Raw genomic sequence first — 15,443 nt, 5'->3', positions numbered from 1 at the left:
CTCTCTGGGTGTCGCTGCCCCAGTTTTTAAGATGCCGTGTACCTTCCTGGAAGGTCCCAAGGACACTGCCTCCACACCTGGCTCGGAGGAGGGACCGGGGCCTGGGTACAGATCTACCCCAGCTACAGAGGTGTGTGCACGACCCAGCTGTAAAGGAGGCTCTGGACAAGAGTCAGGGAACAACTGGCCTCTCTTCCACTCACTGTTTCAGGATGGACCTTAGGGACCAGGCGGGTTCTGAGCATCAGAGCCAGGAAACGATCCAGTGTGAAGCCAGGGATTGAATGGTACCTGAAGATGAACATCTAGCCCCAACTGTTGGTCATGAGTTGATAAAAGCCCCTTCTGCTTGGGCATGCTGCTCCCAACACCTGAAAGAATCTGCAAGGCCCCCTCGACTGTGAGGTCTTACCCTGAGTCCATCAACGAAAGCCAGTATGAGTTCACAGGGACTGTTTTCTCTGCCCAGAAAACCCCTACGCATCCCTCAAAATGCAGCTCAAGCAGTGCCATCTCTGAAAGTTTCTCTGAACTCCTCATGTCATACAGCACTTGCTGAGTCTTCCTTCTCAGGTCTGTGGCCTCTGAGGGCACAGTGGCCACCTACTGGACTTGCCTGACCCTAGGAAAGGTGCCCATGGGCTCTGCCGATACCTCTTTTCTGATGCGCATCCTGGGACCCACCCGTAAAGGGCTCTGGTTGGGTGGGCGTCATTGTGCTCTGGTGCAAGGCGGAGTCAGAATTGGTCCTGGGGAGAGGAGAGAAACAGTGAGCCTCAGCCCCAAAGGGGACAAAGGGGTAATCTTGGCTCCACTCCATCTGGGACCCACATGACAGAAGAGGGTGACAGTTATGGGACATTTTTGTGAGCTGCGACCTGAGCAAAACCCTGAAGAACCACAACAGCAACAATGGTTTTCACCTGCAAAGCCCCTGCCCATCCCTGCCCCCTGGATGGGCGTCTCAGCTTTAGGCAAAGGTTGGTGCCTTCCTGCTGAAACCCTGAAGACAGTGGGCCTGCCAGTCCCACAGCGGCCATCACGGAGTCCCCTACCAGTGACAAATAAGCCAAGGAAGGTCTTGCTCCAACCAACCCAATGCTGCCCAGCACCCAGGAGAGGCTCCAGTCTCTGCCCCAATGACACAATATGCCCCGAGCTGCTCATGCCTGGAGGGAGGCTGCCTAAGAAACCAGAGGCAGCCTTGGGAAGCTGGGCAGACACCCAAAGGGAGGTCCAGCTGCACAGCCAACGTGGGGATGAGAGAGCCATGTGCGCCACAGCAGGAATGTCCCAGATGCTGAGAATGATGTGGAGGAAACCTGGTTCAGGGACAAGAGCAGACGACAAAGCACGGGGCTGGATGAGCAGTGAGGAGCTGGGGGATCCTGGCCCCCTCCGCCAGCTGTGTGTCCCTGAGCAAGTGTTCTGACCTCTCTGTGCTCTTATGCCTAAAAACGGGGAGAATAACAGCCCAACTCTATAGAGCTCTGTGTGTCTTACATCAGCTGACACATTATTGACTGGAGACGTTGTCAACGCCACAGGCATTCGTTTCTGCAGAAACCCCCCGGTCAACAATGTGTTACTGTGTGTGCTGGCTGAAACAGGATCCGGGCTATGACTGTGAGCTTGGTGTGCATTTAACTGTGTTACTCAGTTACATATATTTTGTGGGTTTTTTTTTTAACAGCTTGCTTACTTTTGATCTTTGTTTCCTGAAATCACCTACGTATATTTTTCTGTGTATGTGTACTAAAATAATGTTTGTCTTTTTAACCATTTTTAAGTGTAACGCCTGTGTCATTAAAGTACATTCATGTGAGTGTACATGTGGAGGTGCTAAGTCGCTTCAGTCATGTCTGACTCTTTGTGACCCCATGGACTGTCTCCCGCCAGGCTCCCCTGTCCGTGGGGATTCTCCAGGCAAGAACAGTGGAGTGGGTTGCCGTGCCCTCCTCCGGGGGATCTTCCTGACCCAGGGATCAAACCTGTGTCTCTTGCGTCCCCCGCACTGGCAGGTAGGTTATCACTAGCGCCACCCGGGAAGCCCCAAGTACATTAACACTGGTGTGCAACCATCAACTGCTATTGTAGGTATTTATATTAGCTATATTGCTGTTGCTACTTTACATCTTCCTAGATGATGACTTCATGGGTTTTTTTAATCTTCTATATGTATTTATATATTTCCCTAATCTTCTAGTAATATATAATACTTTTCCAATCACATTTTCTATGGCTTTTTGGGAATGCAGGAAACAATCGTAATTGCACATTAAATGAAATAAAGCAAGTGACGGCACTGAATATTCCATACAATCCCAACTTTGGTTAGAAAGAAAAGAAAAAAAAAGTCATAAATCAGAGACAGGAAAGAAAAAAAATCCCTGGAAGACCCCAAAACTGTGACCTCATTGTTACAGGGATAGAGCTGGTTTCTAGAAACTTCTGGATGCTTCTAAGTTTTGCCATTTTTAAGGGACTACATCTTGGTTTTCCAAGCACAACCACGATGGAAGTATGGCTCTGTTTCCAATGAGAGGGCTGGGGGTTGGTTCTGGGTCACTGACCTTCTCCAGCTGGTGTCCGCAGGTGGCGAGAGGTACACGGTGCCATATGGGCAGCTGTCCACGTGCGTGTGAGTTAAGGGGACAGTGCTGCTGGCTCAGGCCCTCCCTGAGCCCCAGGAACCCTGCATGGGCCAGCCCGAGGAGCCAGGCTGCTGGGAGGCTGTGAACAGCTGGGGCCTCGGGGCGGGGGGCCTTTCCTGCCTGGCTGCGAGCAGCCCCCAGGGTGCAGCCCTGTCCACCTAGCACTCAGCACTCACCCCCTGCAAGCGCACGTGCGGGCTGCACCCCTTCCAAGAGAGGCCTCAGCCGTGAAACAGGGGCCCATGGGGGTGGGGGGGCTGCAGGGAGTCTAGTTCAGCTGACCCCGGCCTTGACTCTTAATTCTGGGCTGACGGGGTGGCTCCCGGGGCCCCGAGAGCTTGGTCTGGGGCCCAGCTGCTCAGGCTCCCCCAGCCCGTGGAAACAAGAGGCAGGAAAGAACAGCCTTTTCTGTGCTCGAGAGCTAGGCTCCCCAGGAGCAGCCACTTGGATGCTGGGGGCGGGGGAGGCTGGCTGGCGAAGCACCAAGGGGTTGGATGGGGGGATTCCTGACATCTTCTCTGCTTGGCCAAGGAGAAAAGGCAAATTTTGTGTCTTCCGAGAGCCTCCCTCTGATCTGTCTGGGTCTGGCTCAGGCTCAGATCCCCCTTGACCCCCTGCCTCGGTTGGGCTGCCCTCTGTGTGGCCCCCGGAGGGTTCACCACCGTGGCCCTAATGTGTGGGTGCCCGGCTCACAGCTTTCCTGGGCCCCCCTGCCCAGGCAGGCATTTGAGTGCACCCTTCCAACTCATCTCAGGCTGTGTGCTCCAGGGGTCTCTTCTGGATCACTGTTCCCTGTGCTCCCCTAACCGCCCACCTGGCTAAAGTCTCCTCAGCTTGCCCTGCCTCCTTCAGGAAGCCTTCTGGAGGTGTCATGTGATTGGACCCCCTCCTGGTGCTGCCCAGTAGCCCTGGGAGACCAGAGCAGCCCTTTGCTCTCAGCTCTCAGGCCGCTCTGTCAGCTGGATGCCGCAGTCCCCGCCCACCCCACACCCCCGCTGCCCACCCCGTCTGGGAAAAGGATATCTGCCGTCCGTGTCTGTCCACTGGCAGGGGCCGGCGGTGCGGGGAGCCCAGCCGGCCACGCTCCCGGTATACTCTGTCCACCAGCCCATGGTGCCGTGTAGTTCGGCTGGTGTCCAGGCCCGAGGACTGGAAGGGTGTCTAGGGGTGGGAGGGGACCAATGCGGGGAGGGAGGAGAGGAAGAGACGGAACAAGAAAAGAGAGGAACCCACACCACGGTTATCTGCTGTGATCCGAGATTTGAGCCCCAGAATCTGACCTCAAGGTCCCCCCAACAGCCCCTGCCGCAAGGCTTTGAAGACACCCTCGGCTATTCCAGATGGGCCTCCTTTCCTCTGGGGCCCCTGCCCCCAGCCTCTGACCACTGTTGGAGGGGGCGGCGGCGGTGAGCCGGGGGTCCCAGGCTCCGGGGCGGCAGGCGTGCAGTGCGGCCGGCATGCACGGGCCAGGCAGAGCGGCGCAAGCTCGGGGCCCGGTGCCGGCTGGGGTGCCAGGGTGCAGGGGCCCCCTCCAGCCTCTCCAGGTGCAGGCAGGCCTCCACCCTCCCTCTCCGGGCCTGGCCGACCTCCTCCCCAAACCTACGTCATCCCTGGAGGGGCCTGCCAAGAGACAGCCCCAGGGCTTCCAGCCCAGGACGTCAGGGGCCCACCTGGCCAAGTTCTGGCTCCCCGGAGGCTCCTCGGCAAGCCTGGGGCTGGTCTTGATTGAGGCTCGACCCCCGCGCACCCTCCCCCGCGGCCTTGTCCCAGCTCCATCGGGAGCCAAGTGCAGGCGTGCTTTCCGGAGCCCTGGCCTACAGCTTGGCCGGACGGGGCTCCCTTCCAGAACCTGGGGCTGGCATGAGGCCCCCGGTCAGGCCCTGCTCCCGCCCCGGAGGTCCCCAGGAGTCTGCTCTCTGCCTGCCTTGGCACCACGGGGCCCCCACACCATCTGACGGGGGCAAGACTGGCAGCCTTAGCCTAGCTCTGGATGCAGCTACCGGCCCCCTACCCAGCCATCTGGCCCTTGGGCCCTTCTCTCTTCTCTGCGCAGCCAGGTGAAAAGCAATTTCCTTGGGAAGCCTGCTCCTGGTGGCCTCACTGCTCTGCCCCACCTGTCCGAACACCTCAGCTAGCACTCAGGGCTGACTGCTCTCCCTGGCGCCCGGGGACCCGTCTTTCTTGGACCCTGCCAACTTGGGCCTTTATGTATTTCTGCTTCCAAAAGGCTGCAGGCCCGGGAGACAGCAGTGACCTCACCATCCAGGCATGGGTACCAGAGGGCACAGGCTGTTCATCTCCTCCCCGAGATGCCTGGAAGCCCAGAGGGGAAACTGAGGCAGCTGAAGCAGAGCCAGAGGCAGAGAGCAGCTCAAACCAGCCACAGCCCCGCTCGCCAGGCCAAGTCTAGGACCTGCACACACGTGTGTGTGTCACAGGAACGAACCCATGCAGCGTCGGCGCGCATGCTCGGATCCCCAGGGCAGGGGTCTCTGGACGCGCCCACACGCACTGCCCCAGACCAGGGGGTGCAGGGCGGATCTGCTTCCACTGGCAGAGGGGACACCTCCCACAGGGCCACAAGGGTGGCCGCACAGGAGTACCTAGCGCCCGCATACGTGCCGGGGATGCCGAGACCTCAGCCCAGGGGCTCATTTACCAGAGAGACAGGAGCCGCTGCCAGAGCCTCCCCCAGAAATCCGCTGGGCTGAAAATGCAAAGAACCGAGACTTTGAGACACTCCTGCCTCGCCTGGTCCCCCAGCGGGAAACCCAAGAGGCCCCGCTTGGCCCTTGGGGGCCCTACGGCAGCCCCAGAATGGGCCAGGCTTGGGGTGCCCAGAGAGACACACTCCTTGAGAAAGGGATGGGGAAAACAGAGGAAGGGGTGACCAGGGAGGAGGGGAGAAAACCCAATGAGGAGGGGCCCTGACCAAGACGAGCAAGACTGCCTGGTGCATGTGCTCTGACGTGGTGGCCACTGGAGGAGGCCCTGGGGACTCAGAGCTGAGCCAGCCAGACCCCGAGCCAGCCCGTGGGATCCGGGGCCCCGTCACATCCCCACAGCGGTGTGGGAGAAGCACAGCTGGGGAACGAACAGGACTGAGCTCCCTGCGGGGCCGACCCAGCTCCGCCTGGCCTGTCAGCACGCACATGGACGTGGCTGTTCCTGGGGCTCTGTCCCAGCCACGGGACAGGTGTGTGGCCGCTCAGTGGACCTGTCGCTGCAAAGCCCAGACACCATGCCGGGAGGCGTGGAGGGCAGGCAGCTCTCAGCCCGGCTCCTGGGCCCACCATGCCCCCACTTCCACTGCGGATCAGGGTCGAGGGACGGGGCCCAGGGGGAGAGGCAGGCGGTGGGCCTTATCTCTTCTTATTTACGATAAGGATGTGCGCGGCAGCTACGCGGCCTGCGGGAGCCGCACTGTGTGCGTCTCTGCCAAGAAACGTTTGCAGACAAGTGGGGTCAGGCCACGGGGCGTCCTTCTGAGAACTGCTGGGCGTGCGGATTAGTGAAGCGGGACAGAGCCAAGCCCCAGAGGCCCTGAGCGGTTCCCGCTGCTGCACAGCCGGCCAACAGGTGTAGCGGCTGCTGAAACGCTCACCACCAGACCTTGGCCTTGCCGCGGGGTCTGCTGACAGGGGATGGGCAGTGGGGATCTGGGCAAGGCCTGGCCAGGCCATCCCAGGGGAAGGAGTAGGCGGGGGGGGGATGGGTGGCAGCAATTGCCTGGGGATCCCCGACGTCCACAGTCTGGCATACAGGCACTCTCACGCAGTGGACAGGGTGGCGCCCGGCCTGCAACACACTCCAGGTGGGAGGTGGCGTGGGGAAGGGATGGGGGCTCACCTGGAAGGGCAGATCCACGGTGCCGCTCCCAATCTGGTTCACGTTGGGCAGGGACCCGCCATAGTACTGGCCGCGGCTCGGGCCCAGCTGCAGGTACTGGGACTTCTGGAGCTGGAGCTGCAACAGAGAAGCTGGCAGCTATAGTGGGGGGAAGGGGAAGACACCTCCGGAGCACACCCTGCGGAGCGCCACTCCCAAGGGCCCTACGCATGACACCAGGCGCAGAGGATGTGGACTCCCGTGGCTCAGAGTCTCAAAGGAGCCACGAACCAGCAGAATCAGAGACCCAAGATGCCTCAGGTGGCCCACCCCAGGCAGGGAAACTCGCCTCCCCACCAGGGAGGGTGCTACCTCCGTGAACTTGAGGGAGCCTCACTGGCTGCTTCGAACAACTGGTGAATAAGCAAGAGCATCAAGTGGACCTGGAGCCTGGAAGCCTGTGCAGGAGGCCCCTCACCCACCCAGGGGAGCCATTTCTTATCACGCCAAAGGCTGTGTTCCTGGGGCGCGGGCCAGAGGCTGCGAATTTACGCCCGGACACGGGAGAAATTGTCTTTCCACTGTTCTGAATCGGAGGGGCCGCCTCTGAAGCGCAGCACTGGCTTTTCAAAGTACAGCGTGAGCTGGCCTGCCAGATCCTGCCTGAGTTCTAAGGAGTCCGGCCCAAGCCCCCAGGTCCCCTCTGCCTGTCCCGCCAGTACTGGAGAGCGTTCATCCAGGCTGGCCACATCCCTGCACGGTCCTCCACCATTCACTCACATGTGGATTTGTCCCCCTGGGCCAGGACTCAGAATCAAGAGCCTGGGGCTCCCTGACCGGTCGCAGCTGCCTCCGAGCAGGGCTGGGACCTGGCCTTCCCTCGCCAGAACACCCATTCCACTTCGCCAGGCATAGCAGATGCTCCTGACCCGGCTGACACCACCGGTGGCCTTCGGGCAGGCCCCCGAGGCCCATCGGTCTGCCCCAGGATACAGCACCATGACAGAGGGGCGGCCACTGGGCACCGGGGGCGGGGTGGGCGTCCGCCCCGGCCGGCTGGGATGGTTGCTAGGGTCGACGCTGTGCACACAACAAGAGCAGCTCACATCCCCTCACAAACAGCTCCTGGCAGCGTGCCGCTCGCTGGCCGCCCACGCCGCCCCACTCTCCCACGCCAGCCCTGGCTTCCTGGGGGGCCGTGGACACAGGAGGGGGAAGCGAAGCTCAGGAACTGGCTGCCGGCCCGGCCGAGCACCTCACCCAGGTAAACAAACAGCTGTTTCCTGTGAAGGGCGGCAGGGCCGGGAGGGAGCCTGACCCTGCTCCATTCCTCCATGGGTGGCTCTCAGGCATCTGCTGGACCCAGACCCTGACTCCAAAAGCTGGAGATGTTCGCTGTGAACACCCTGGGTCCCTCCTCCCCAGGGCCCTGGGTCACGCAGGATGAAACAGGCCAGCCCCTGGGTGTCCTTGGACCTGAGACCCGCCCCCCCAGGCCCTTCTTGTGTCTGAGCCACAGGGCAGGAACGCACATTATCCCCACTGCTCGAGTACCACCTGGCCCTGTAGGCTACAGCCCCCTCCTGGGCCTCAGTTTCCCCTCCCATAGAGTGGGTTGTCCAGACTGAGTGTGTGTGTGCGCGTGAACACCAGGCATGTGATACAGGAAGTCCTCACATCACACCTCCCGGGCTGAGGGAGCCCAGAAGGGGATCGCGCTGCTCATGGCTGTGTGTCTGCAATAACGCTGGCCCTGCCAGCCACCTAGGCCGGAGCCTCTCCTTTCCACAGGGGCCCCCAAGCCCCATCCACTTTGCTGTGGGAATGTCAGGCTTTGTGGTTCGGCCTCTGGAGTGGACCAGCATGGGGCCCTGCTCTTCCTCTGGGGAGTCCCAGTACGCATCCTTGGTTGTACACGGAGCGCCACAGGCAGGCCTTCCCAGGTGGCTCAGCTGGTAAAGAATCTGCCGGCAGTGCAGGAGACCTGAGTTGGGAAGAGCCCCTGGAAAAGGAAATGGCAACCCACTCCAGTATTCTTGCCTGGAGAATCTCATGGACAGAGGAGCCTGGTGGGCTACAGTCCACGGGGTCACAAAGAGTCGGACACGACTGAGTGACTATCACTTTCACTTTAAAGAGTTAACCTGGCTTAGGGCCGTTTGACCTTTGCTCCCAGCTCCTGGGAAGTGAAAGTCCTGCCACATAAAAGTGTATTTGTTTGCCTGGGGCCCCAGGCCACACTGGGTATCTCTGCTAACAGTGTGGGCGAGGGTTGGGGGCTCAGGCAACTGAGGTTCTCAGCTCTTCCTCTGCTGGGGCTGCATCTGTATGGTGAACCCCAGTGAAAACCCTGGACACCAAGGCTTAGGGAGACCCATGGCTGCCAGCCCCAGGCGTGTCACCACACTTAGGTGCTGGGACAAGCGAGCGCTGTCCATGTGACTCCAAGGGGAAGGGAGTTCTCCAGCTCTGTCTGGAAGTCTGCTGGCCACTGCCCTGTTCCAACTGTGACCTGCACCCTTTCACTGTAACAGACCAGGACTGAAGGTGTCCCTGACAGCCCAGTAGTTACAGAATCCACCTGCCAATGCAGAGGACATGGGTTGGACCCCTGGTCCGGGAAGATCCCACATGGCACAGCGCAGCTAAGCCCGTGCGCTGTGCTCCAGAGCTCATGATCTGCAGCAAGAGAAGCCATCCCAACAGAAAGCCTGGGCACCACAACTAGACAGTGGCCCCCGCCCGCGCAACTAGAGAAAGCCCGCGCAGAGCAACAGACCCAGTGCGGCCGCAAAGAAAAACAAATGAACAGACAGAACTCCTAAGAAACAGACCGTGACCGTGAGTATGAAGGCCTTCAGTGACTTCCGAGTCCTTCCAGTGAATCGTTGAGCTGAGTGTAGCTTTTTTCAGTCGCTCAGTCGTGTCTGGCTCTGTGACTGCATGGCCTGCAGTCTTCCAGACTCTTCTGTCTATGGAATTCTCCAGGCAAGAACACTGGACTGGGTTGCCATTTCCTTCTCCAGGAGATCTTCCTGACCCAGGGATGGAACCCAGGTCTCCCAAATTGCAGGCAGGCTCTTTACCAGTTGAGCCACCAGGGAGGCCCTAGTATAGTACTGGGGACCCTCAGTCTCTGCAGCTGGTGTCAGACGTGAAAGTGGTCTTAAGGGCCACTTGACTTTTGCAGGGGCTGACTGCTTTCCCATGCCTGGCCAGGAAACCCCAGGAGTAAGCAGACCCTGGGATGAGGAGGTGCCAGCCTGGGCTCCACCCATGGACCCGATGCCTCCAAGGGTGCCCACGCAGTAAAGAGAGTGACGCCACCGGGCAGGGTCTGACCAACCGCTGGACACAGAGCTCAGGCGTCTTCCCCCGTCAAACCACAGTCCCTCCTGCATCCCTCTGCCCAGACAGAGGTTCTCGAAGGCACTTCCTCCCCTACCCCCAACCTCCCCACACACCCAGCGTCCAAGCCAGGCTCTAACACTCAGCAGCACCTGCCGGTGGGACAAAGGAGCGCAGGACTCATGAGTCAGTCAACAAATGAACGAATGAACAGGCACTGCGGTTCCCACGCTCGGGAGCACACTGCCACAAACCAGGTGGCAGCTCCGCTTGGAGGCCACACGAGAACCTTTCAGGACACTGACACAGCCCCTGCTGCCCTGAGGAGGCTTGGGCCTGCCCTTCCCCTTGCCCCGTTCTCGTGCGGAAGGCACGCCTGGACAAGACCTGCTGGCACGGAGGAGCTGCGCCTCTCAGGCTCCCCTTACCATCCGGCCTGAGGGTCAGACAGCCTGGGGTCCAAGACCAGGTGCCCCCACTATGAGAGCAGACCCCACTCCAGACGCGGAGGGTGGGCAGGTGCCCTATCACCCACTTTCACAGGGGCCTCCCTGCCCCTTTCTCTTCCCACTCCTCACTCCCTCCAGACAGCCAATCCAAAAGCACCCCGAGTTTGTGCTCCCCCTACCCCAGGGAGCCGCCTGTGACAGCTCCACCTCCACATCCACACTGGAGGGGCCTCCCTGACACCCCACTCAAGGAGCAGGCCCCCCAAGTCACCTTCACACTGGCCTCTGGCTTTATTGCTATTGCTATTGTTATAAGGCATGTGGGATCTTAGTTCCCCAACGAGGGATTGCCTCTCTAATCCTTCATTCGAAGCACAGAGTTCTAACCATGCTGCTGCTGCTGCTGCTAAATCACTTCAGTCGTGCTCGACTCTGTGTGACCCCATACACGGCAGCCCACCAGGCTGCCCTGTCCCTGGGATTCTCCAGGCAAGAACACTGGAGTGGGTTGCCATTTCCTTCTCCAATGTGTGAAAGCGAAAAGTGAAAGTGAAGTCGCTCAGTCGTGTCCGACCCTTAGCGACCCCACGGACTGCAGCCTACCAGGCCTCCATCCATGGGATTTTCTAGGCAAGAGTACTGGAGTGGCTTGCCATTGCCTTCCCCATCTAACCAGGCATTGCCAGGGAATTCTCACTGTAGTTGCTCTTAACCTCCATTTTCATTATGAAAGTTTTAGGTTCACAGAAAAACTGCGAGGATGGTAGAGGGAGTTCCCGAATTGCCCACCCAGCTTCCTCTAAAGCTGCCCTCTTCCTCCACTGAGTTAAAAGGAAGAAAATCACAGCAGTGAGAGTGCCACTGACGCTGACTCTCCCCGCATGCCTCTCGGTTCATCTAGCCACATTTGCGCGATCCAAAGCGCCTGGCCCCCGACTTCCCTACTGCTGCAGCGGCTGAGACCTTCACATCCAAGGCAAGTGGGTGGGTGCGGTCCCTGATCAGGGAACTAGATCCCACAGGCCGCAACTAAAGGTCCCCTGTGGGCTTCCCTGGTGTCCAGTGGATAAGAACCCACCTGCCAGTGGGGGGAACACAGGTTCCTGCCAGTGCAAGACACAGGTTCCTGCCAGTGCAGGAGACACACGTTCCTGCCAGTGCAGGGGACACAGGTTCAATCCCCACCTGGAGCCTGCCTGCCAGTGCGTGAGACACAGGTTTGATTCCCGGTCCAGGAAGATCCCACATGTCATGGAGCAACTAAGCCCACGCACAACTCCTGAACCCGTGTGCTACAACTAGTGCAGCCACAGCAATGAGAAGCTTGTGCGCCGCAATGCAGAGTAGCCCCCATTCACTGCAACTAGAGAAAGGCTACTCACAGCAACGAGGACCCAGGGGCACCAAAAATAAATAAACAGTAAAAATAAAAGGTCTGTGTGCCGCCACGAAGACCCAGTGCAGCCAAATAAGTAAATTCAATATCAAAACAAAGCAAACAAATGCCTGACCTGAGAACCTGTCTGCCGTCCCCAGCCTGCCCCCACCAGAAGCTGGGCACCCGAGATCCACGGTCTGCCAGTCCCAATGTGTCTGGTGCCGACCCTGCATGTGGCCACACAGGGCCCCAGGCAGTGCTGTCACACATCTGGCCGTGCCTCCCACTAGCACTCTGCAGCCCCAGAGCTTTCCATAACAGTCCAGTTCATGCCTCTCAAACCTTCCCGCTCTCAGCTGTGAACCAACTGGCCAGCCCTGTGGGGCCACACCCTGGGGTTAGAGACGGGGCCGACGGGGCCAGAGCAGACAACCAGAAGCACGGCACCGACCTTAGCCACCCTCGGCTCTGCATCTCCCCAACCCACGTGCTGCAGACAGCACCCCAGAGCCCCCCCACCACGGGGCACCGAGTCCTTCTCTGTGCTAGCACATTTAAGAAGCACACATGCCTGGGCTGACCGTAACAAACTACCATCAAGTGGGTGCCTTAGAACAACAGGAATTCACTCCCTCACAAGTCCAGAGGTGAAGATCAAGGTGTGGGCAGAGCTGATTCCTTCCAGAGCCACTAACGGAGGATTCACCCCCAGCCTCTCTCGGCCTGAGGGGGGTCCCGGCATCCTTGGCTCATGGCTCCGATCTCTGCCTCCGTCTCCACACAGCCGTCCCCTCTGTGGCTGCGTCCCACACCCCCTCTCCTTTCTCTCAGAATAATACTTGTCATCAGATTCAGAGCCCATCCTATTTCAGAATCGTCTCATCCTGGGACCCTTAAGTACATCTGCAAAAGTGCTCTTGCCAAGTAAGACCATGTTCCCAGGCTATGGGGTGAGCATGTGGCCATATCTTTCGAGGGGACACAACTAAACCTAAGACAAGACCTTTGAGGTGGTTCCCAGCATACTCCACTTTCCAGATGGGAAAACTGAGGCTGAGCAGGCAAAGGAACGGCCGAGGGCCACCGAGCTCAGAAGTAGTCAAGTAGGGCATGGACTCCACTCCTGGAACCTGACTCCTGGATAACCTTGTGGACCAGTGGGCAGCTGGGACCACAGAGTGTCACAGAGGCCACGTCACATCACAGATCAGAGCACACCGTCTTGTCTGGAAGCTTCGAGTCAGAGCATCCACCCAACCATGTCAGCTCTATCAAGGTGGGGACACGGCACAAGTCTCACTGTTAAAAGCCTCCTCAGGGGGACTTCCCAGGTGGTGCTAGTGATAAAGAACCCCTCTGCCAATGCAGGAGACGTGAGAGACGTGGGTTTGATCTCTGGGTTGGGAAGATCCTCCCTGGGGGAGGGCATGGCTACCCATGCCAATGTTCTTGCCTGGAGAATCCCATGGACAGAGGAGCCTGCGGGCTACAGTCCACAGGGTCACAGAGAGTTGGATCCAACTGAAGTGACTTAGCCCGCACACACGCATGCAGTGCAGGGCTAAGACCCCACATGCCTCGGAGAGACCAAGCCCCCATGCCGCAACCACTGAGTCTGTGCAGCACAGCTAAAGGCTCCATGTGCTGCGACGAAATGTCCTGTGTGCTGCAACGAAGGCCCAACACGGCCAAGTAAGTAAGCAGATTCTTTAAAAGGCCACTCAAGTCCTGCCTTAGCCCTGGGGCCCTTGTTTTTAGGCAGGAAAGCCCCACTGGTCCCTGACACAGCCTGAGTCAGGACCGAGCCCCCACCCCCACTCCCCCTACAGAACGGTGGGGAAATGGTGATCTCTCCAGCTTCCCCCAACCCCCTTGCTGGCAGGACCCCACGGGGACAGAGCAGCCCTGCGAGGCGTGTATCCCGTTTCTGTGTCCACACCCCTACTGGGCATGCCCCACCCGCATCCTGGCAGCATCTGAGGGGCGAGGAGGAGTGGGGACCACAAGCCTGGGGCACGATCAGGGGCCAGGGGCCTCAAGAAGGCATGGCAGACGCCGTCACCTCCCCAGGGCGGTCCCAATCCTCCGAGACCCCCACAGGAGGCAGCGAATTCCCATCTGTCAGCTCCTCCCAGGCCTCACTGTCTGGAAGAAGCCAGCCCTGGTCGGGCCCATCACAACCACCATGGCAACTGGCCAGCGTCCTAATGAGATTAAGGGGAGTGGCCACACTGAAGGCTTAGCTCTGTCCTGCCAAGCCAGGGCAGGTGCGGGGGCCACAGCAGAGGGTCCAGGAGGAGCCTTGAGCTCTGAGCAGACCTGCTTCCCCCTCTCGCCACGAAGGCCTGCACTTTCTGGCCCCTTGCTCCCCACGAGTCACTGCACTCCACCCGCCGAGGGGGCTGCCTCAGGGCCTTTGCAATGGCACTCCCTCCTCCAAGAGGCTCTTCCCGCTGGGCCGGCCCAACACGGTGGACCTCTCCCCTGTGCAGTCACCTCCACAGCTCACTCTCCAGAACCACTCGAGGTCTACCTCTTCCCATCAGACTGTCAGCCCTGCTAGGACCCTGGCACAACAGTGCGGCATGGCGCCCCTGTGGGGACTGAGAGGCCAGACACGGGAAGAACCTGTCAGTGCAGGAACGAGGACTCAGTGTGCTTGGGACCCCAGGCGGGGACCGTGTGCCTCCGGTGCTCACGTGGGACAGAGCACCCTGTCTCTGGGGAAACTGAGGCCCAAGGATGAACAGACAGCTTCCCAGGCGCACGGGCAAAGAACCACTCATGAGAGGGAGGTGGAGAGCAAATCCATTGTGAGGGCACCACCCTCTGGGGACCCGAGTGCTGGAGCCCTGGCCTGAAGCCCTGCCCACTGGGTGCCCCAAGGTGGAGCCCTCAGGAGGTTGCTGACGTCAGAGGGGCCCTTGAAGGAGCCACTCTTGAAGGCTGTCCCCAGGAAGGGAGGGACCCGGGCTTTGTCAGGTTCTCCAGGCGTTCCAGCAGCCGGAGGCGCCTTTGGAGGGAGCCCCCGAGAGCCCCTGAACAGATCTGACTCCGAATCTCGTGGAGCTGCTGCCGCATTTTCCAAGGTCAGCGTTCCCCGCGGGTGACTGTGCCCCACTTTTGTCTGGCTATGTCCCCGCAGGTTCTTTCCAAGGAACCGGCCCCAAGAGGCTGCCCAGTCTCAGTGGCTCCAGCACCAGATGAGAGTTTGAGAAGCGGAGGCGAGCCCTCCCAGGGTGCATTCGCCACAGGCGGGGGACGACCTGTCTCTCCGCACACCTCTGCTGCCCACTCCGGGAGCGAACACCCGGGGCTCGGGCAGACTGCTGCGCCGGCACAGGTGCCCAACCAGGAAGGCCCGGGACCACTTTTTCTCTTTTTAAACTTTTTCCTTTCTTTTTTATCAAAGTCGCACAACAGAAAATGAACCATTTTAAAGTGCACAAATCAGTGGCCTCGAGTACACTCACAATACTGTGCGACCATCAGCTTTGGCTCGGTCAAGAGCCTTCTCATCACCCCAAGAGACCCAGTGCCCATTAACAGTCTCTCCTCAGCCTCCTCACAGCCCCACAACCACCAACTTGCTTTGTGCTCATCTGCATTGGCCTGTTCTTGACATTTCACACAAAGGGGATTGGGCTTCCTAGGTGGCTGCTGCTGCTGCTAAGTCACTTCAGTAGTGTCCGACTCTGTGCGACCCCACAGACGGCAGCCCGCCATGTTCCCATGTCCCTGGGATTCTCCAGGCAAGAACGCTGGAATGGGTTGCCATTTCCTTCT

At 59.5% G+C, this 15,443-nt stretch overlaps 1 protein-coding gene across 7 annotated transcripts in view; it reads right to left on the bottom strand.

Annotated features, from left to right (window-relative positions):
- Window positions 1-15,443, bottom strand: part of CRTC1 (CREB regulated transcription coactivator 1) — an 85,376-nt gene that overhangs the window by 25,608 nt on the left and 44,325 nt on the right. For 5 of the 7 annotated variants that reach the window (XM_088839209.1, XM_088839205.1, XM_055428750.2 and 2 more), the window contains exons 2-6: window positions 6,504-6,620; window positions 5,314-5,361; window positions 3,678-3,815; window positions 2,574-2,635; window positions 655-749 (exon numbers count right to left, since the gene is read on the bottom strand). In XM_088839209.1, the coding sequence (XP_088695335.1) occupies window positions 655-749; window positions 2,574-2,635; window positions 3,678-3,815; window positions 5,314-5,361; window positions 6,504-6,620 (460 nt within the window). The remainder of the gene's footprint in view (window positions 1-654; window positions 750-2,573; window positions 2,636-3,677; window positions 3,816-5,313; window positions 5,362-6,503; window positions 6,621-15,443) is intronic. The other 2 variants (XM_055428751.2, XM_055428752.2) reach the window with 1 other exon arrangement.

This window comes from Moschus berezovskii, chromosome 8 (assembly GCF_049115385.1).
Source record: "Moschus berezovskii isolate FMDL1 chromosome 8, NW_MosBer_1.0, whole genome shotgun sequence".
NCBI lineage: Eukaryota > Metazoa > Chordata > Mammalia > Artiodactyla > Moschidae > Moschus > Moschus berezovskii.
This window is presented reverse-complemented; position numbering and strand designations above follow the sequence as displayed.